Source organism: Lichenostomus cassidix, chromosome 9 (assembly GCF_008360975.1).
Source record: "Lichenostomus cassidix isolate B80296 chromosome 9, HeHo_3.0, whole genome shotgun sequence".
Classification (NCBI taxonomy): domain Eukaryota; kingdom Metazoa; phylum Chordata; class Aves; order Passeriformes; family Meliphagidae; genus Lichenostomus; species Lichenostomus cassidix.
Genome location: NC_139490.1, coordinates 16,848,038 through 16,870,847, shown reverse-complemented (window position 1 = coordinate 16,870,847; position 22,810 = coordinate 16,848,038). Strand labels below are relative to the sequence as shown.

At 38.5% G+C, this 22,810-nt stretch overlaps 1 protein-coding gene across 5 annotated transcripts in view; it reads left to right on the top strand.

Moving 5' to 3' along the window:
- Positions 1-22,810, top strand: part of ACSL3 (acyl-CoA synthetase long chain family member 3) — a 49,636-nt gene that overhangs the window by 13,614 nt on the left and 13,212 nt on the right. For all 5 annotated transcript variants that reach the window (XR_014854090.1, XM_085069656.1, XM_085069659.1 and 2 more), the window contains exons 2-8: positions 1,771-1,874; positions 6,400-6,821; positions 13,315-13,492; positions 18,520-18,629; positions 19,853-19,991; positions 21,857-22,007; positions 22,607-22,730. Coding sequence is in view for 4 of the 5 variants with exons in the window: in XM_085069656.1 (XP_084925782.1) it covers positions 6,471-6,821; positions 13,315-13,492; positions 18,520-18,629; positions 19,853-19,991; positions 21,857-22,007; positions 22,607-22,730 (1,053 nt within the window). In the remaining variant the exon portion in view is untranslated. The remainder of the gene's footprint in view (positions 1-1,770; positions 1,875-6,399; positions 6,822-13,314; positions 13,493-18,519; positions 18,630-19,852; positions 19,992-21,856; positions 22,008-22,606; positions 22,731-22,810) is intronic.

Sequence of the window (22,810 nt, the reverse complement as noted above, 5' to 3'; positions counted from 1 at the left end):
AAGTGATGCTAAGACCCAGGCAGCAGCCTGGAGGAGGGTGACTTGGAGGGGTTGGAGACTGGAAAACCAGCAAGCAGGGCACAAGGACAGTGTGGTCACTTGTGTGGAAACTACAGGGGCTGGGAGAGAGGTGATGCCAGCATGGTCTGGAGGGTGCTGGGCCCTGGGGAGGAGCACAGCTCCCACAGGCACCAGCTCTCTGGTGATAGAGGAATGGTGGGAGGAGAGGCTTCTGGAACGCAGTGAAGGGCGAGCTGGGGAGGTGAGTTGTGTCCTTGTGCCCACTCTGCTGTAGCTTCCCCATTTCCAGCATTCCGTAGGGCTTGTGGGGTTTCTGTCCTCTCCATTTCAAGAAATACGTGAAGCCATTTGTGCTGTACCTGGGAAGAACATCTGTTTTCAAATGTAACTGTCCTTAAACCCGTATTGCAAAAGAGACCTTCCACTTGGATGGGTCTGTGTTTGGTATTCTCCTCTGCACCGTTCATTGCCTCAGGCTCTCCTTGCTTCACAGTCCAGGGAGTTTGCTTGTGAAGCATAGGCTCTTGCTTCTGTGTACACTGGCTTTCTGTTTTTATATAGATGACTACCTGAGTATTTTTAAATGAGTCATAGGGATTTCTTTCTTTTAGGTCTCTTCTTTTTGTAAAAGAGAAGCTCACTTGCTGAGTGCTGGTAAATACTAACTGTTCTTGATTGAATTCCAGATGTAGTAGAAACCTGCCCCTTTAGGGTTGTTAATGTTACTTTTTAGGTCCAGCTGTAAGCTAATAGAGGCTAATTTTTGGTACAGTTAGAAGTCTGTATTATGGGCTTTGTTATATTGAGTACTCCTATTGTTATATTCTATAATGAAGAGATTGGGCAGTACGTGAAGATACTCGGTTATTTTCTCCTTTAAAGCCTAACCCTGTGAATAATCTTTTTGTCCTTTCTGTGAATGTTAATAAATCAGTTTTTTTTTTGCAAGATATGCTGATGAGAGAAATTTAATGTGTGTTCCTACAATTATAAATTGTTGACCAAAATGTATTTTGCAAAGAGTATTTTGGAGTCTCTTGGTTTGAGGTTGGTTTTGTTTGATTAGTATGTGTGCAGTCATGGAAGTCAAAATACGAGGCAATGAGCACCCTAGGTACTCACCTCAAGCAGCAAATAATTAATCCACTGAAACTGGAAAAGATTATCTGTAAGAACTGAATAGCTGTGTACATAGTAATGTTTGCAGAAAGGTAATAGGTGCAAAAGGTTTACATTTGCCTATTTTAAATGGGATTTGCTGGCACAGATTTTCAAGACTTCTTTCTGCAAAGGACAATAAATACAAGTTTGATGTATAGAAGAGCAAAATCAATAAATACAATGATTCCTGCTTTATTAAGTCTTTTTGTAAAGTGCTCAGAAATATTTATTACTCAGGCTGAAATGCATTCTCTGTGTCAGTGGCTACACAAAGATAGGTATATGTTTTTCTACCACGTATGGTAGAAGCAGCATACACTGAAAGCCACTGGGGAGTTAGAACTTGTCAGGGAGACAAGTACTGTGAGCTCCTGAGTTTAACTGAAGCTGTTGCAGCCACCTTGATTGTACAAAGCTCAAGTGTGTTATATCTGGCTTTGTTTAACCTGCATGTAGTGGGCCTAGACTCTCTGAGGTGGTAGTGCAGTATTAGATGGGAAAAAGGTTTTATTTATTACAAAATATGAATGAAAGAATGGAGGATGTGTTTTATAAATGCCATATTTAATGGGAATTTTCCATTTTTAGATTTCACACAGTTGCCTGTGACAGCTCCTGTTGAGTAAACTGAGACTGGAACATCTTCTATCAGCTCTTGTACCTGTACCTGCCACGATGAGAAGTTGCATAAGGTTTCTTTTTTCTTGTTAATTCATGCATTTATTGTAATGTAATTGTTATAAGCAGGTCAATTAGTAAACACATTCCTTTAAGGATTTTTTTCCTTCTCATCTAACAAAAGTTTTCTTCTAAAACTAAAGGGTATAACAGTATTAGTATAAGTAGTATATCAAGCCAAATCACTGATTATGTATTAAGCAGGATCAGTCCTGAAAAATACTGGTTTACTTCTTCAGACTCATGAATGAGTGTGCTGGTTGCTGCTTCTTTTTGCTGTTGCAAAAAGGGTGTCAAATTTAACTTGTAGTCTTGGTCTTTCCCATTTGGTGATGACCAGACTAAACATGAATTAGCTCTAACTGAACAGCTCTTACTGTATGTGCAGACCCCTTTGCTTGTGCGGATTTTCTGTACGTTGTATTCTTGTATCAATTAGCAGCGCTTTCATCCAGGATTTCACCTCCCAACCTTTCCTGCATCACTCGTCAGGGTTTGAGCACTGATTCCTCAAAACCCCCAGCAGGATTATGTGAAACCAGGATGGATACATGTTCTGTAAGAACCAGAGTGTTTTAGCTAATCTGGAGACCAAACCACTAGGTTAGACTATTACCACATGTCATGTGTTTTTATTTGTAAGTGACTAAGCAGGAGCTACCTAAGAAGAAAATGCCAGTGTGGAAAGGCAGTGAACTTTCTCACTGTGTCATAGTCTAATACGTGCAAAAAACTGCTTTGGAGCATGTCCTCTGCTTTCTGTTCCCTGCCCCAAAATGATGGGTTTGCTTACACTCTTTTTATGGTCAGAAGCAGTCATATACTTCCAAAATGAGTAAATGACAACATATTGTACTTCAATGAAATTCTAAAACCCTGTGTAGTATTTCACTAAATCTTTCAAAGTGGTGGTGGTGTTGTTGGGTACCTCTTTTTTTAAAAAGGCAGGATATAAACCAGTGAACACTGCTTCCTTTTTAGGCCTTTCAAATCTGATATAATCTTGAAACTTTTACATTTTAGATTAGTTCTGTTCTGCAAATTGATTTTTAATAATGTATTTTCATTTTGAGTTTTTAAAATAGCATACATTAAATAGCAGTTGTTACAGAGAAAAATGCATGCGCAAGCATTGTATCTTAATGAAAACAGTCTTATTCTTTTACATTGTCATTAAAAGTGGTTTTCTTAATGGAGGTTAAATGACCTTTTGTATAAAATAAAAAACAACAGAAATGTACTGTCATGTTCAGCTGCATTGGTTTTGCTTGCTGTAAAACACAATTGCCATACAGCTAGCACTCCAGCCTCCAGTTAAGGTAGAGTTTTGCTCCTACATTGTCATCAAAATGGTTTTTTTTATTGAATGCTTAGTGATCCATTTAGCTGACTTGATGTTCTCCTGGGAATGGCAGTGATAAATCTGTTGGGCATGAAGGCATTTTAAACTGCATCTGCTGTGCTTAGCTGGTATCTTCCTCTTCAACAACATAGCAAAGAAATAAAATGAGTTAAAATGCAACTTCTGCTCTTGAGTTATCCAAGGAAAGAGGGGGAGCCTTTATATTGCCACCGAGGAACTTCCTTTGTGTCATGGCTCAGCTGTCCTTAGAGCCATCACCCTACAAAGGTACTGGAACTTCTCCTTCTAATGAAACTACTTGAATATATTTTTCTTTCTTGTTCAGAAAGGCACTGGACTTTTCCAATGTCCAATTACAATGGTAATTACAATTAGTTACAAGCAGATATGCTCTGTGAATATCACAGTCTGAAATCCATTGCCAAAATCTTAAGATGTTGGCACAGGAGCTCTCTCTCCCTGTCTTGCTAAAGTTTCCTATCTCCTAATTATAAGATTTTGAAGAAAAGAAAAAAGTGGAGCCTTGCTTGGCCTGTAAGACAAGAAACTACATTTGCAAAAGATACTTTTTAATCTTTTAAAAAATTACATTTTGAGTGAAAAAGTTTGTCTTAATTTTTAAAATAAACTGTTTTCAATAGATGACTTGGAATAGCCTCACTTTTGTGAAGGAGTAACAGAAACTAGCAATTTACTCAGAGTAAGAGAAATACATCAGAGCAGAGTTCTAGAGCTGGATGATTGCTTTTCTGAGACGGGAGGACAGTCCAAGACATTTCCCTTTAGTCTGTCCTGTTGGAGTGTTCCTTAGACCCTTTCTTGCAATGCAGCGTTTTATGAAATAGTGGAGAAAGCACAATTTGTGTTTGCAATTCAAAGCAAAGATTTCCAGGTTTGGGCTTTATTATGCAAGGGTGAGCCAGAAGAGAGCTTTACGTGGGACCTTGGTGTGGTTATTGTAGAAACAGTGGAAAAGGTTCCTCTCTCCTTCTGAGGTAGGGATAAAGCTGTTGGGATAACTGCAAAATCACATGGTAGGCTGCTGTTCTGGAAGGGCTCAGTGCCTTTCTAGCCAAGGAAAGTTATGAAACCTAGAGAGAATATTTTTTGAACAGGCTTGACTATTTGTCAGACAGGGCATTTCTTTGGAGAACAGTTTGCCTAAAGGTATTAAATGAGTTGTTTAATTTTTATATGTAACAGTGTTTGCTTAAATGCTGTTTGTACGTTGTAGGCAGAGAGAAGTTCTCCAGCTTTATAAGGAGAAAAAAGATGTTCACCTCCTGAACTGGGCCAGGCAAAATTCTAATACAACATATAACTTTTTGAAAAATGGGTAAACTCTTGCTGTGTGAACTCTGGACTGAGCTTTAAAACATCTTGTTCTGTGCTGCTATCAACAACAGCATAATTTTTCTGGCCTGCAGTAGCTGATTGGCTGGCTCATGATTATTTTCATTAAGTATCCTTCAGTGACAGCCTAAGAACATAAGTCTCTTCAAGCGATTACTGAATTTGCCCTTTAGCCTATTTAAGTTTGTTTTTTTATTTGTCATTGCTTTTTGCCTTTGATCTGAAAATTAAAGTATATACACTTCCATTTTATTTTTTAAAATATTTTAAATCTCTTTCCCCCACTGCTGCTTGTTGTAGTAAGTTCCTACTGTGAAGAGCTCCTATGGTTTATTTATGTTTCTTGGGGTGCTCTGCAGAATAGACTTTGATGTTGTTTGGTTCCTTCAAGCTGCCTGTAATGATGCAGTGTTAACAGTGAAGTTATAGCAGCTTGTTAGGGAAAAAGATGATTATGAAATATTTTTGCTTGGCGATTTAGGAAATGTTTTAGGGAAAGATGGAATTAATCTCATCCTACAAATGAAGGATGTTTGATTGATCCGTTCCCAAAAGGACCTGCAGATCTAGGATTAATGAAGCAAGGTTTCTTTCCATTACTACTAAAGGATCTTACATGATTTAAACATTACTTTTTCAACTCAAATTTCTTTTCATTAGGATTTTCAGAGAGTTAATGGCAAAAAAAGTCAACGAGCATAAGACTTCAGCATAGAATAATACATCTTATGAACAACAATTTACTTAATTTAGAATTGTCAAAAGCTGTACATCTTATGCATTCATCATTATTATTTGCTTGATTTATGGTATTGCTTTTAATAAGTTGTATCAATACTTTTGAAAAGTTAGCTGAGTGAAGTGCATTTGTAGTTATGTACAAAACACTGATTTGAATAGCTAGCGGCTCATTGACTATTGCAGAAATTCATCTTCAGCCATTATGGCAACCATCCCTGATTTCCATAAGGATTTCAATTTTTTTGTTGATTTGTCTTTTTAATCTTTTAGACACATGGCATAATTTCTTGGCTCCACAGTAGAATACATTGGAAAGTTATATCATCATTGTGGTCATTGGATATGATAAATTATGCTTTTAAAAAAGACAAAGTGAATATCCTAGCATCATTAGGGACCCTGAAAAAAGTTACACATCTCTTCATAGTGCTGTTGTCAGGAATTTCGGGATATTTCTAAGCTTTTTCCCAGTATTTACTAAATATTAGTTAACTCATTGTCATGTTTGTTGGTATACCAAGTGGGCCCATTGAATACTGAGTTCTGAGACTGAAATCCTAGGACTGAAAGGAAGTCCCTTGGAAAAAAACCAGCAAAGTTCTGTCACATGCAGGGCTTTCCTTCTCTTGGGTGGTGTCCCAGTGTGTCCAGTGCTTGGAAAGCATTTCAACATCTTTAATGGTCAGGGTTCCTGTGTACAGAGTGGTGACACTGGCAGTGTTCTTAGGGCTTGTTTGGAGGCTGATGATCTTCAGTCAGAGGTCACAGGGATTCCTAGTGAAGGTGCACATGGGGGTGCTCTGATGTTGTTGAAGTGGATCTTTTAAATTATATAATCACAAAACATGATCAGATAAATACATGCCATGCACATGTCCTCGTACTGCAGTCTGCTAACTGGGAATGGAGCAGTTCCACCTCATGTATCAGTGTCTGGTTTTGTTTGTATGTGGGGTTCACACTTCTAGCCTCATTTTGGTATAAAATGACCTACTGGGATATGGACTGCAATATTATGTTTGAAAAGTGCCCACCTGCCAACAGCAATAGTTTACCACTAACCTTTTCTTTTCTCTTTCCAGATCTTTTTGGATCCCCATCTAGCTGATCCATGTTTCCAAACTCTCTCTTGTAACATTCTCAAGCAGCAAAAATGAAGTTAAAGCATAACATCAACCCTATTCTTCTACAGTTTATAAACTTTATAGTCCTGGTGTACTCCCTTGTAACATACATTCCATGGTACATACTTTCAGGATCAAAGCAGGCTATAGCAAAAGCCAAGCAGGTTAAAGCCAGACCTGTGAATAACAAGCCTGGGGGTGCATACAGATCTGTTAACAGTCTGCATTGCTTAGCTTCAGTTTTATATCCTGGGTGTGATACACTCGACAAAGTTTTTAAATATGCTAAAACTAAATATAAGGACAAAAAACTCTTGGGAACACGTGAAATTCTGAAAGAGGAAGATGAAATCCAGCCGTCAGGAAAAGTATTTAAAAAGGTAAGTATTTTTGCAGTCTGCTCTCAATAACTTTTTCCAAAGTATGTTTACTTTCTTGTGCAGCACTTCTAGTCCAGTAAAGCAAAGCTGGGAAAAAATAAATTCTCTGCTTAGATTAAGTAGCTGTGAAAAGAGTTAATTTATCTGATTCCCAATCTTTCATTACTTGGCATTTAAAACAAATCTAAATGTTTTTACATTCTTGAACAGATATCCTTTTTATGGTTTCAGCCAAAGAAAAAACACAAGTATGTTTTAGGTATTTGTTTTTAATATTCAGCTGGTGATGTAAGTGGCTTTAAAGGTTTCTTTTTTAAGTGAATTTAAAAAGTCTCCCTTTGTGTTATCCTGAACTCTAATCAGATAAATATACAAAAATTACTAGATGCCAGTATTCAGATGTGCCTTTCCAGCAGACTTAGTTGTGATTTAAGGATTTGCTGTTCTGTCCTGGGAATTCAGGTCTTAAATGAATTTTTTGTTTGGAAAAGGGTTGTGCAGATTTTATTGGAAGAGTCTTTTTGTTCTTTGAGTCTCCTTTAAGTAAACTACACTGCTAATCTGTAATCCTGGTGTGTGTGGGAGATGTGATTTCAGTGTCTGAAACAGCTCTGTTGTTTCAAGGGACTGACTTTTTATAGTGTATGATGTCCAAGCCTGTATTATCATTTGCTGCTTTGTGATTGTTCAGACACATTGAAAGATGCACTTTTGCCTGGAGAAGCAAGGCAGAATACTGTAACAGAATATGCATGTTTGTGCATAAGTGTGTGTGTTAAAAGTCTGCATTTCTGTATTAGAAATTGCTATATCCATGATAGATAAGTTTTAGTTAAGATTAGTTTCCTTGCAGATGAAAAAAATTTCTCTTCATACTGCCAGTTTTAATTCTGATAGAGGAGTATGTTTAATGTAGAATTTGGTTAAGTTAATGTGGCAAAGTTTAGTTCTGTTAAAGTCTTTGTACAAGTTTTACTTGTGAAGTGAAACTTCCTCTTAGCTATGGAGTTAGTTTTTCAGTACCAAGGAAATGCTGGGATGAATGGTTACATGTAATCCTTCTTGATGCACATTTTGCTGCCTCATTACCCTATAAAGAAGCAGAAAGTTCATGTTGTACAAAGAAAGGCTTCTGAGCACAAATCAGAATTTTGGCTGCCTGTGATATGTGCCCTGTTTTTTAATCATAATTGCTAATGTAAGACTTAAGAACTTAGGAGTTTTAGCCTTTTCCATTATGCAAGCAAAGCGTTGTGAATATTGGAAAGCTGAAGAATGTTTGTGTTGATCTACTTAAATTACTTGATTGTGAGTATTTAGACTTAGAAATTACCCAAGTTAGGTAATTTTTGTCTAAGCTTGACACAAGGGTTCATTATAGTCGGTTGCCATACTTGCCCTTGTGTTACTTTGTTCCAAATTGTGGCATTATCACACAAGTCTACTTTTAATTTTTTTTCCATTAGGGAATACAGTGTTTCTTAACACCTCATAGCATGTTTTAGCAAGTGAGGAAAATCAGAGCATTTCACAAGATGCCTTGTTGATTCTAAGTGTCAGGGTTCCTTTTCTCTGATTTTTATCTTTCATTCCATGCAACTTTTTATTGCCTTGTTCCCTTTAGCAAAGCCCAAAAACTTGCTGGGGTTTGGTGCAGCTCTTCAAAAAGGTGCTCAACAAGTTTAGGTCTTAGGTATAATGCATGTAATTTCTATACCTGACAGGAGTTGCTGTATATATATATATCTCAAATTAGTAAAATATTCAACTTTTGATTATGGGGAGAACTAAGTGTGCTCACACTTGTAGCTAAAATTATTTAGAACTTCTTAACATCTTTAAGATTAGATACTACATTAATTTATTCTGGGAACAATGATAATCTGTAATTTCTTGAATATATATGATAGTGTATTGTTGCAAAAATATTGATTTGTTCCTGTGCAGATGCCAAAGGAGCAGAAATGCATGGATCTGAATAAAATACAAATATTTGCCTTATGCACTTTGTTGTATTTCATATGCTGTTAGTTTCTTCTATAGTATACTTCTCCAATTTCCTTCTCCAATCTCATGCATACCTAATACTGATTTCATAAACCATGTATTTAAGTCAGGATAAAATAATGTTGAAAATACCTCTGAGATTAAGATGTAATTAATTGGAAAAATGAATTAATTTAAGCACAGCTTAAATTTTATAATGCCCAGAGGATGAGCTTTATTCTGCTGGCTGATTAGTTTATATTCTCTTAGTTGTAGGTTTTATTGTCAGGTGCTTGTTTTGATCTGTGTTGGTATGTGGATTTTGCTTTGTGTGTCTTACTTCATTGGTTTATTTTTTGAGGGAGATAACTGTTTGTTTTGGGGGTTGTTTTGTTTGTCTCGTTCTGTTTTAAAAAGGGTTGGTAACCAAGAACAGAATTTACTATGGGAGCATAGTAAATAAGACGTAGTGGGGAGAAGGAACCACAGTTTTGTTAGGGGAAGGTGATGTATCTGAAACCTGGGAGATTTGGGTACAACAACAAGCACCTGGGAGGTCAGAACTTTCCTCCTTATTGCTGATACTGGAACTTAATGTGAAAGTACAGGGAAGTTCTTGCCATGCCAAGTCATTGAGCGGTGAAAGAGTCACTTAGGATATTGAAAACCATAGATTGCTTCGTAAATAATATTTTAGGGTGGGTTATTTAGAAGTGTTCAGCTGCCATCTGTTTTCACTTGAAAAAGGCCAAAAGTGGACACTTGAAATAACCTTCTTTGTGTTCTTTTCAATATCCCATTACACGAAAATGTATTTAATTCGTCATCACTGGTTTCCAAATATTAGTCTAAGTTCTTTAAGCCTTATAAGGTACTTTTAGGAAGGTAACTGAGGTCAGGTAGTTTAACGACTCTACATATGCCTGCAGCTTGATGGAGAACATTTTATAACATCTTCACACAAAAAAAAAAAATTATGTCCCTAAAATCTAGCGAAAAGAAACATCAGCTGTGTGTTTAGTGTCTATGCTTCGATGTATTTGCAAATATGAATGCAGTCTGAGTAGTTACTAGTATTCTGTGCTGGGTGACAGATGTAGCTCAGCCTGCAGTTTAACTGTGGAGCACGAGAGGGCAGCGTTTTCCCAGGGAATGCTGTGTTTCCAGGTGACACCCCAGAGCCGCAGTCCCTGCTGCCTGCTGCCTGTGGGCTCTTTAATCAGGGCTCCGTAAACTCGGCTGCTTGGGCCCTTGTGCCAGCTCCTGGACACTGCTACTTCCTCTCCATGTGTGGTTAGTTATCAAGCAGAAGTAACCTCTGCAAGTTGTGAAGTTAAATGTGTGTGAATGCTTAAAGGATTATGGCATCTAATGCCAGTCTTGTCAGCTGTTTGCAGCAGAAACAGAATCACAGAATTGTTGGGGTTGGAAGGAACCTCTGTACACCATCCAGTCCAACCCCCCTGCCCAGGCACAGTCACGCAGAGCAGGTGACACAGGAACATATCCACGGGGGTTTGGAATGTCTCCAGGGAGGGACACTCCACGCCTTCCCTGGAGCTGTTCCAGTGCCCTGTGATTCTCAATGGAAAGAAGTTCTTCCTCGTGTTGCAGTGGAACTTCTTACATTTTAGTTTATGGCCATTGCTCCTTGTCCCATCACTGGGAACCCTTGGAAAGAGTCTGGCACCATCCTCTTGGCACCCCTTTGAGATATTTCTGTGCATTAATGACATCCCCTCAGTCTTCTCCAGGCTGAACAGGCTCAGCTCCCAGATATCTCCTTGTAAGAATGATGCTCCAAACCCCTCATCATCCTGGCCTCTGTCCAATAGTTCTTTGTTGTTCTTGCACTGTACATTGGAAAATGTTAGCAAAAGCTACTGAGGGAAAGGCCAAGAAGGGAGATGGATTTGGAAATATACCCAACATAAGGAAGCATGAGGGAAACCATAACCTGCTCTGTTGTCCTGCAGAGGAAACTTATAGAGAAGTGCAAGAGAAAGGGACATAGAGGCAGTATAGTAATATGTATATATGAATATCCATCATTCATTAATGTGTACATAATTTAAATAATATGTCATAGGGAGGTAATAGAGAAGAAACACTGGGCATGGGGAGAAAACATTGGAATTTAAATATATGGAAGGCAGCAGGGAAGTAAAACTCAAAATTACTGCACTTAAAAAAGTTTTGCCTGTTCTCATGTCAGTGTTCTTCACAAATGTATTTTTCTCTAAATAGCTATAGTTAACAGTGCCATACATCCTTTCTGTGGATTTTTCCTTTTTAAGAAAAGAAAGCACCAATGAGGTGGTCTTTCACTACATATCAAACATGCCTAAGTAATGAGGATGAATTGTTTAAGAGAATAAGAGAAGGGAAAAAGGCAGAATCCCAAGTATTATTTGGAGATACTAATTTTTGGCCATTTAATGATTTATTTTCCCCAGTTGAGTGAGTTATGGAGTGAGTGGTGGAAATTACTGAAACCTGTTATGGGTTGGCAAACTTACCGGAAACAGTAACAAGAATCTGCTTGTATTTCTTGGCCTAATTATGTGAGAAGTTTTCCTGAGGCCAGGCTGTAGGCAGAATATAGTGGGGGAAAGAGTGTTGCTCAATTCACTGCTATAAATTGTTTTCAACTGGTGAACTTGTTAAGAGCTTCCACATCTGCCAAAAATACTGCCTTTGGGGAAAAAAGTCCCAAATTGGAATTTAAATTCCAAATTACCGAAATTTGGATGGACAGGAAGAGGTGCAATATTTTCTTTGGAAGCAGTAAGAGTTTTCCACACCAGAAATATCTTGGTGTGTTGAAACAAAAAGGGACTCCCAGGTCCCCCCTCTTCCTCAGGGGGCTGTGGCAGTGAGCTCCTGCCCTACATGCTGTCATTTCAACCTGATCTTTCTGCTCCAGAAAGGTGTTGGGGTTTGAAACTGCCTGTTTGCCGCTGAAACAGAGCTTCTGTAAATAAACCAGGAAAACCTGAGCAGATATTTGTGTGAGAAATATGTATTTTCTGGTGGAATTGCTATATATTGCGATTGTTGGCAAGTGTTGTTTTTTGGGCTTGTTAAATGGTGTTTTCCTGTGAAGACATTTGTGACATTTCTAAGCGGCTGCACATGTATCTGTTTGTCCTGCTAAACAAGTAGGTTAATGAGCAATATGCAGTGAAGCTGTAGTAGGTACAACTCAGTTACCTAATTGTAAAAAGAAATGTGTCTTAAACATTTGGAAATGTGTCTTGATAAGGGCAATCTACTAGATTTTATTTTTTTTCCATTAGAGTTTGAGAGAGATTTTAAAATTTATTTTATTAAGGAGGCAGATGTGGAAATATGGATTTATTAAAATGTAGTCACACATCAAAAAGTTGTTAGATTTGACAGCCCAAAGTTTAAAATTTAGTTCAAATTGATGAATGAGGTATGGAAAAAAGAGTGAAGGAGGATGCAAAAGTTGGCTTTTCTAGCTTTTTTTAGTGTTTGCTTGCATTTATTGCTAATGCTGTGTACAGAACGCATCTGAAGTACTTGATGGAAAAATAGTATTTTTCAAAATTGTGTGTGTCCTTATATAAATAGATGGGTTGGGTATAATAATTTAGAGTATGGATTTTCAGTATAAAACATCTTCATGTTATATCTAGATAAGAAAAAATTCTAGGATGGTCTCAAAGAAATGTCCTGTTACTCAGTAAGGAGATAGTACTGCAAGGTGCAAGTGCCCACATAGAAATCTGGGTAGTGACCTATAAATTCAAATCCAGTTTTACTGTGCACCAGCTTTCCCATATGGAAAAGTGAGATTGCATAATATTTCCTACATGATTTCTCAGAACTGAGGTTTGACAGTAATTTCCAATCCTCTCTACTGTCCCGCTTTTGTCTAACAGTAAATAAAGGGCAAAATTATTACTACTCATCCCCTTGACATTTGTTTCAGAACAAAGGGAAAGGGATTTCACAATTTCTGGCTGAGCACCCATGGATATGCTGCTTTCTGGATTCCAGTTTCCCTTTTTTTGTTTATTTTTTTAAAGAATATCTGAGTGTCATATTTGTGTAGGAGAATTGTAGCCCAAATATCCAAGAAAGCAGATACAGAGGATGTACCATGGTAACTAGTGCTTTTCATCTTGTACATAAACCACACCTTTTTAAAAAATAGAGGTGTATGAGCCAGATAACCACACACAGCCTTTCAGGGGGCTTCTGAAGCTACAGAGCATGGTGAGAATCATGTGCTTCCCTTGTGTGAAAATAGACACTGAGGTAGTAACATGCACAGAGATATTGCAGTATTTGTGTTGGAACTTCCACAGGCCCTGTAGCTTTTGGCAAGAAAAAGTATCATTTTTATCTTGAGTAAACTGCTGTGATAATTCCATCACATGTTACTCAAGTATATGTGGATTCTTCATGTGGGTGAAGATGTAGTAGGACATGTGTTAAGGATTTTCATTTTCTAAATTGATTTTATTATTCTTATTAGGTCATCCTTGGCAAGTACACCTGGCTTTCTTACGAAGATGTATACATTAAAGCTGTTAATTTTGGAAATGGCTTAGCAGTCTTGGGTCAGCAGCCAAAGACAAACATTGCTATCTTTTGTGAGACCAGAGCTGAGTGGATGATTGCAGCCCAGGCCTGCTTTATGTGCAACTACCAGCGTGAGTACCTGTCTTTCCTGAAGTTTTTGTGTCTTTTGATCTTACAATCTAAAAGTAAAACTTTCTTGTTTTGCTTTATGTACTAAGAAAACTTTATGTAGATTTTATATAGAACATTAAAATTTTCAAATTAAAAAATTTTGCCTAAGGTAGAAACTGTGCACATTTTAGCCTTTTGTTTCAGTGAATAGAGAAACCTGTATCTGTTGGCAGATGGAGAATGGTTTTGGTAAGTACAGTTTGCTCAATGAATTCACGAGAGGTTTGTTTTCTTTTCATCTCAAATCAGTACAGATTCCCAAGTTTCTGAAAACAAACAAACAAAAATCACACATGAATTCATTGACTCAGTTTCAGGAGTTGACGTCAAACCTTCATCTGTGCCCGCAAGTTTTGTTTTATCTGGATATTTTGTCAGTTCTGCAATTGTGATTTTGGTTAGGCCTATTTTTCTTGCTCAGGAATGTACTGAATGCTGATCTCAATGTGCTACAGTTGTTTAAATGTCTGTTTCATCATCACTCCTTAATATGTCCTTCACCTAACTAAGCCCAGCCTGGCTGGGTTCAGTGCTGCTCTCAGGGGGACATATGTCCTTGTCCCCCAAGGCATGCCAGAAACTGCTGTTCCTCACAGGCTTTGGCCTCTTCCCTCCTGTGCCACATTTACCCTCCTTCAATAAGAGATGGGCTGTAAAAGCCAGATGTGCAGAAATTCCTGATTGCCTACCTACATACACTAAAGATGTCCATCAATTAGACTTTTTTCAGATTTTGAAAGCAAGTCTAGTAAGATTATTTATATTTAAATGGTCCCTCTGTGCTCTGAGCATGAGTCTGTCTTAGTCTGAGAAACAATATGTTGGTGGGTATATAGCAGTTTCCATTTACCTAAGTCTTTACTCGTGTCTCTGGTTATTTTGCATGTAGCTGTTGCTATATTGTTCTCCCAGTGTTAAAGATGGAGTTGGTGACAAGGTGCACTGCCCTTAACTTCTCAAAGTCAGCCTGCTTGCCTTGTGTGACAGCTGGCTCTGTGCACAATGAGGGAGTGGATGTTCTGTAGTGTAGCAATGCCTTTGACGGAGTGCAAACACCAGGGGCCACAGCTGGTGGCATGCTGGGGACTGCAGACAGTACACTCGAGGGCAGGGCTGATGTGCAGAGAAGCCTGTCAGCTGGAAGAGTGGCTTGTCTGGAACCTCATGGAATTCAGTAAAGGCACTTAAAATTCCCTCTGTGTGTGCTGGAATCCCTCATGCACCAGCACAGACTGGGGGACAGCTGGAGAGAGCAGCTTTGCAGGAAAGGACCTGAGGCTTCTGGTGGGCCATGAGTTATCCAGAGTTTTGCTGTACCTTCTTGCAGTGCAGGCCAGCAGCATCCTGGACCATGGTAGCATGAGTGTAGCAGGTAGGTGCAGGGAAATGATCCTTTTCCTCCTTTTGGACAATGGTAGAACCACATCTGGACTACTGTGTCTGTATTGGGGTTTTCTTCCTATTTGGAGAAGAGATGCTGGAGCAAGTCCAGTGGAAGCCTGCCAAGGTGGCTGGAGGGCTTGGAGAATGTGACATCTGAGGAGAAGCTGACAGAGTGGGGTCTGCTCAGCATTAAGATGAGTGAGTTCAGATCTTGTTGCTGTCTAAAACTACCCAGAGGTAGGATGCAGAGGAGATGGAGCCAGGCTCTGCTCACAGAGGTGTGCTGAGATACAACTGGAGGCCACAGTCATGAGTTCAATGGCAGGAAGATTTGATTAGATGTTAGGGCAAACGTCTTCATTGTGAGGATGGTTCTGTATCAGAACAGGAACAAAGAATGGTTATAAAATCTTCGTCCTTGGAGATCCATAAAACCCAGACTGGCCATGGCTCTGAGCACTCTGCTGGAAGGGATGGTTTGTACAGCTGATCATTCCCGGTGCCTTCCAGCCTAAACTGGTGATGTTTTTGTTTGGTTCTTCTGTGACTAAATGCTGCTGTCCTGCCTACCAGAGCAGAGACCTGCACAGACTATTCTCAGATAAGATGCCTGTGTTGCTTTTAAACTACATGTCTCTGTGCCTGTTTCCTTTTATCACTTTTGGAATCCGTCAGATTCCTAGTGGCTATCCTGGGAATAAAACGCAAAGACTTGCATCCTTTTTTTTTCCTTTGGAAGGGAAGCTCATTTACAAATTCTAGAGAGATTTTGTAATTTGAAGGGGGGAAAAATCTGAGCTAGGGGCTGGATGTTGTGAGCAGAATGGTGTGCATGTGGTTTGGGTTTGTTGGATTAGTGCTTTAAATCCCCTTACTGCGACGTGCCTTGGCACACTCTCTGACGTGGTGTGCAGCATCTAAGCTGTGTCGTCTTCTGTGAACTTGGCTCACTTGTGCTGGCAGATGAAGAGGGAGCTGTGCAGTGTTCACAGGCAGTTTGCAGAACGAATGGGAGGATTCAGATGATGTTGAAGTAGTAGTAGTGGCAAGGCATTACTAAATGGCTTGTGTTAGCATTTTTCAATGTGCAGGTTTCATACCAGCTCACTGCTGTGGGGGTGTTGTGACATTCTTTCCGAATGTGAAATGGATTCAGTCTGATGGCGTGGGCCCAGAACTGTTGTCGACAGAGTGGGTTCATCTGCTTCATATATAGTGTTGGAGAGAATGCCTTTTGCACTGCAGAATTAAAATGAGAGTGATGCTTGTTATGGATTACTTGCACAAGCAAGGGATTTTATGGTTAGAAATGCTTGCTTGGTTTTAAATGTGACTTTTTTGAAATTATCTAAGAATTGTATTTGCAGGAGGTAGAGTGGAATTGCTAGTTCAAAAATGAGAGAAGTAATATTAACATGAAAACAGATTTTCTTCCTAAGTACCTCTTCATGTGTGTGAACAACTCTTCACCAGGGTAGGCAGATAAAACAGAAGAGTGCATAACCAAATTGTGCAAAAGGAGAGGTTAGGTTTCATTTTTCAGTCATGCTTGAGCAGAAGTGGTTTTGTCAAAATTAGATTTGGCAGAAGCCTTTAAAAGTGCATTTTGCTTTTTATTTTTGATGTACGATGGATGCTGAAATACTCAGTTTAACATTTCAGTTACCTTGAAATAAATTGCAAAAGTTCTATTTGTTTCTTTGTCTTCTTGTATGAGCTGGCAAATTTAGTGGTGTTGGGGTTTTTCTTTTTGGCAAGACTTTGCTCAGATAACAAAGACTCACTTGTTCTATTGCATGCATAAAAGCGAATATAAAATAATCTCTTCTCAGTGTGTTTTCAAGAGAATGAGAAGAGGAAAAAAAAATTATCAAAACTTTCAGATTTGCCTGAAAAAGTTTCAGGTGCCAGTGTGGAGAAGCGATAATTTCAAAGATCACAGTCATGGCCCAGTTTTGTTCTCTCCATGCCATCAGTGCACCATCATATAAATGGTATCTCTTTCTCCTTGGCTCTGCCATACAGCTGCGTGCCTTAATGGACTTATTTGCAGATGAGTAATTAAGTACCTCCACGGTTACTCCCGAGATGATGCTTCGCCTTCTGGGCGGTGTTGTCAGCTGGGTTCTGCTTGTTGGCTCGGGGCAGCTGAATTTCTGCTACATGTTTATGTAACAGGGGTCACTGCAGTAAGTAGAGAGAGCTCGTGGGAACTAGTAGAGGCACTCTTCTGGACTTTGCTCCCACCAAATTAAAGAAAACACAGTGCATGTGTGTTTGCCCTGCAACAGTTCTGAACTATGATGGACTGTTTTAACAAGAAAAAAAATAAGTAGAGGTCAACTATTTACTTTTCTGTGTAAGAAAACTGCTTTTGAGTTCTTCCTTCATATGCTGCACTGGGATAGTAACTCCTTGGATTTAAAATATTTGAATAAAAATCTTGGAATACAACAGAACTTTATTTAATTTTAATTTTTTATTTTTGCTGCAGTGAACATAGCAGAATTACAGTCCTAACGTACAATGGGGTGTCTTGTTTTCCTAATTACAGTCTTTAAACATTCAGCTAAATACAGACTAAAATAAAGAAGATATTCAGATACCTGATGTGACAAAACTCCCAGCATGGATGTTGTAATTACTGATTGTGTTGGTTGACCTCAGAGCTTTTTTGGGATGTCCCTGTTTAACGTTCTGCTTGGAAAATAGAATTTTATTTTTTTTTTAAGAGCAATATTTCTCTTCCTCTTTGAACAGCTTTGTTTTCCCCAGTCTCTTCTGGTCTCTTCTTATTCAGTTCCCATAAAAATGGCAGGAAATTAAGTACTGTTTTAAAGGTGTTAATATGAAATCATTGTTTAACACACTTACTAATGAGCTGACCTTAAAAACAGGAAACAGTGTCTCTTATAGTCAATTCTCTAAATATTTTCTTTCCTTGCTATTCCGTGTGATTCTCATTATGTCAGTTCAGGGTCTAACAACTGTGATGATTAAACCTTTATTACTTTGTTTTAAATAGATGGCAGAACAGTATAGTCACAGGTTTATTCCTTAGTGGTGAGAATTCCTCTGCTGATGACACATGCTGCCATTTTGTAATAATTTGTTATTAGCAGTCAGCTGTAAAAGGTTAGTAACAGAGTATGTGAATTGAATTCTGGAAAGAGAAGTCACATGAATGAAAGCTGTTTCTTTCCTGTGTGCAAGAGGAATTTTACACAGTATTTAAACTGAGGAATGTTACACAATATTTAAACTGAGAACTTTTGCCTTTGGTAACAGCAGTGAAGGTACAACAGTAGATCCAGGAGAATTGCATAGGATGATGTGGTTTTGGTACCTCTGATTAGGCCTTGGAAAATAGTAAGCAGTCACGTAGAGAGTGGTTGTTCATGATTCCTTCTGGGAGTAACTGAAAATTATGTTATATTGAAAACCATGCAAAAAAGTTTAAGTACAAAACTGTTGCACCTTTCTGAGTTGACAAATAGTTTTACTGTGTTGCCTTAGTTGGAATAGATTAATCTCAGTTCTTTTTGTAAACTATACTTGAAAATGTAGCGCAGAGCTTGACCATTTCCCCTGTTTTGTGTTTCAGTTGTTACTCTGTATGCCACTCTGGGAGGCCCAGCAATAGTCCATGGGCTGAATGAAACAGAGGTGACCACCATCATTACTAGTAAAGAATTGATGCAAACAAAATTGAAGGTCAGAAAACTGTTCTTTGTCTATCTCTTTCCAGTGTGTCTGAGCATTGTTAAATGGCCTGGTTCCATTGTACAGAACAATGATTTATTGCCTTTCCATGAGGCAGACACTTTTGGAATAAGATTTATGGATCTCTCTTCATGTACAGAAAGGGATAGTTTGCTTTCAGTGGGTTTTAGGCTCCTCAATGACTGGAGAATGAGCAATTTGCAGTATTGCAGAGCTGGAGTGCTGCCTGGAAAAACACCTTTACAAGAAACTGCCATGGTTTCTAGGTAGATTTAGTGCCTATAAATGTAACAATGGAAAGAACAGAAAAATGTATAAACTGCATGTGAAGAACTGTGATCATGCTCCTGGGTTCATTATCAGATGTTTTCCCAGCAGAGAATGGCTTGCAAATCTAAAGGTGGGTATTTGAAGAGTTAGAGCTGTTTTTCCATGCAGAGTGGGGAAGAAAGCTCACTAAGTATTAGAGCAGTCAAAGAACTTCTTTGACTTACTGATGGAATACCCAAGTGGAGCAACTCATCTGCATGACCATTGTGTTTTGGGGAAACTGGACCTTTCAGATAAGGCAACTGTTTTAATGAAAAATTGGGCTATTGTGTAATTTCGAATGAGAATTTCCCAACTTTTAAAAAGTTACTATAATGACGGTAGATGTGCCATGCACTTCTATTTCAGCTTGCAATAAGAGAATACATTTGCTCTGCTTGAGATGATGATAATCTCTTCTTCCATGAGAGCACTGATAAATGTCTTAGAACTTATATTTTGCTTGAAATGCTTAACTAATAATTATACATATTTTTGCTAGCTGTTGCTTAATTTAAATAGCATAATAACCAAGGAGCAACCTAAGAATTATTGTGAGCTCAGTAATGACAGTTTCTCTCTGTGTTCTATGGGAATGGAAATTCAATTATGTCTACAAACCATTGCAGTCTTATTTGTGGGGTTTTCATGAAAAAAGGTGTAAATCAGTAAATGGTTGGAGAAGTTTTTTGACTTAAAATTGGAAAGCTTCAAGCTTTGCAGCTATTTGAGCTGGACACGTTTATCCTCTGATATTTGAAATTCTAGGATGTTTCGTATTAGTGCTTTTTTAAAAGTATACAGCAGATAGCATGGAGGATTTTGTTCTTGAGTGTTTTTTTTTTTTCCTTCTTCTTGGCATAAACCTTATTTTTAATTTCTGAACACATTTTTCATTTCCACAGGAAATTGTTTCTCAAGTTCCACTGCTGCGACATATAATTACAGTGGATGGCAAACCCACAACGTGGTCAGAGTTCCCCAAGGGTGTCATTGTTCACACCATGGCATCTGTGCAAGCCATGGGGGCCAAGGCAGACATTGGTAGGTTCTTCCTGTTTGGACCATCTCATTTGATGCCCTGATTTGACCCTGTTGAGTAAACCTGGAGAAATTGCAGATTTCAAAATTGTGCAGATTAACCTTTTCTTGTCTGCATTTCCTTTAAATAATACCTGTGTGGTGGTGTTTTGTTTTTGGGGGTTTTTATTTGTTTGTTTGTTTGTTTTGGTTGTGGTGGTTTGATTCTGGGGTGTAAGTTTTGTTTTGTTTTTGAACAGAGTAAAATGATTTTAATAAAAACTGACTTCTCCACAATGCAGTGTTGCAGGCTGAAGAATAGTTTTTAAGATAAGCAATTAATTGAGGATAGAAACTTAGAAAGCATTCTTATGTTCAGACATATTAAAGCCAGGTTATTCAGGGGACAGATGAAAAATCATTGTCTATTTTATAACAAAGGAAATCAGTAGTTTTTTACCATTAAGTTTTATAAAATTCACAGACAGCAATATGTAAAATAGCTATTTGAATCTGACAGAACTTGGTCACTTATTGCATTTCTGAAAGCATCAATCTACTGTGTAAATTCATTGAAATCTATCTCTAGACTATGTAAAATTTTTAGAACCAAAATTCAGAATTTTAGAAGTTACTTTACCTATTATCATAAGAAATTTTTATTCTTGACTCTGTAGAGCTGCCAGTCTAGTATCATCGGTCCTGGATTTCATTATATTCAGTAGTTGCTTTCTGCTGTTCTTATCCTTTATGTTTTTAGAATCTCTTAACTACTGAAGGCACATGAATGTTGGATTGTATTTTAGGAGTGGGGAGGGTGGTCAGTCCTTCTGCTCTTGATGTTCAGGGGAATGGCAGATTTGCTCAGATGATCAAAATTGTGGTCTCAGTTTTTAAAAGTTGGTTTTCCCTTTTTGATATACCAGTTTTATGTACTACTAAAACGGTTTAATATCACACCAGTAGAAAACTTCTGTCTGTAATTCAGTAACTCCTTGAAATTTGTTAATCTATGTGCTATGTAAAAAGGTATTTATTCTTTCTTCAGTCTTTTAAATATCACATACCCTCACTACAATATAGGAGCATTATCTTTGTGAAGTTAACCATTCATAAACTGTGAAATGCTATCATGAATTGTTAATGGCCAAGCATGTCCAATTAATATTAAGTAGATGAGGTATTGCTTAGGTTTTTTTTTCTCTGTGTTTATTGTGCAGGATAGGCAGGATTCAGTGAATGGGAAATAATTAAATTTTGCTTTCACACTTCTCCTTCAGTGTGTGCATTGTGCCACATGCACTGTGTGTGATGCAGTTTCCTCTGAGTAAGCACAGTAGTTTTTGTGTTTTCTTGCTCTCAGTACAAGTATTTAAAAAGCACTTTAATCCAATTATGGCTGTTGAACTACTGTTAAATATTTATAGAGATTGGACCTCAGGTTGGCTCAGCAGTGCTTTGCTGCAGGTGTTGCAAATGAGGCAGAATGTTGTTCCCTGCCAGGGAGCATGTGAGGAAGGAGCTTGGCACAGAGGGATGGAGCTGGGCAGGGAACCCTTCTGAGGCAGGGATGCTCAGTGGTGCTCTGGAGAAGCCAAAGCTCTGCCTGTTTTTCTCTCCACTGCAGGAGTAGGGGAAACATAATAGGAAAACTGTTGCCATGGTAGACAAGGACAATCAGTCAGAGTATTGCTCAGCTAATGCAAAGCTCCTACTCTTTGTGAAGGCACTTAAGCTTGACCACAATCTTTTTAAGCAAAAGCAAAGTGTAATAGCAAAGTCCTGTGGTGCTGCACTGCAGTGACTGCTGAAATGTGTCAGTGTATCAGATCTCCCAGCCCAAGAGGCTATCCACACATAACACATCCTGGTTTTTTAACACCTTGCAGGAAACAAGCCACCATGCAGGCCTGTGCCCTCAGATATTGCAGTGATCATGTACACAAGTGGATCCACAGGAATCCCTAAAGGAGTTATGATCTCCCATTGCAACATAATTGCTGGGATAACTGGAATGGCTGAGAGGATCCCAAATCTGGGGTATGTACCAACCTTTACTTACCAGCCAATAAAGAAGTCACAGAGTTGCATTTAGTTTTAGATTACTTGTGTGTAAAATATGAGCTGTTTTATATTGCTGTGGCTGTGACACAGCATACTATGCACTGATGTCTGAACATCTTCCAGCACGGTGCTAAAGGATATGACTACTTCATGTCTCTTTGTTCCCTCCTCTTTGGTGTGGGGGCAAGACCAGGACACAAAAGCCTGTGAGGCCACCTTACGCTAGAGTGGTTGAAAGCTTCCCTAAGCAGTGCTTCCCTTCATTAATGTTTGAATTCTGTGGCTTCTTTCCATTTGGTCCAGTTTCAATCTTGTCCACCGAGTTGCCTTTGCAACCATAACACACGGTTAATTTTCTTGGGTTGAGTAACCATCACCCTTTGTTCATGCCTGAAACAGTGTGTGATATGCAACCCTTGAAACAAAACCCATGTGACTTGAAATAAGTTCTCAAGCTCAAAGGCATTTTCTACTTTCTCTAGTTCTGCAATAAACTTTGCAGAAGTTTTGCTTAATGATTCATCTGAGGACTCAAGTGATACAACGTAAGCCTATCTTTTAAAAATTCTTTGCAGGGAAAAAGACATTTACATTGGGTACCTGCCTCTTGCCCACGTTCTGGAGCTGAGTGCTGAGCTCGTGTGTCTGTCTCATGGGTGCCGCATTGGTTACTCTTCCCCTCAGACGCTGGCTGACCAGGTATGTTGTAGATGTAAGTCTTTACGGCAGGGAAAAAAAAAAAGAAATTAAAAAATTTACTTACATCAGATCTTTGTAAT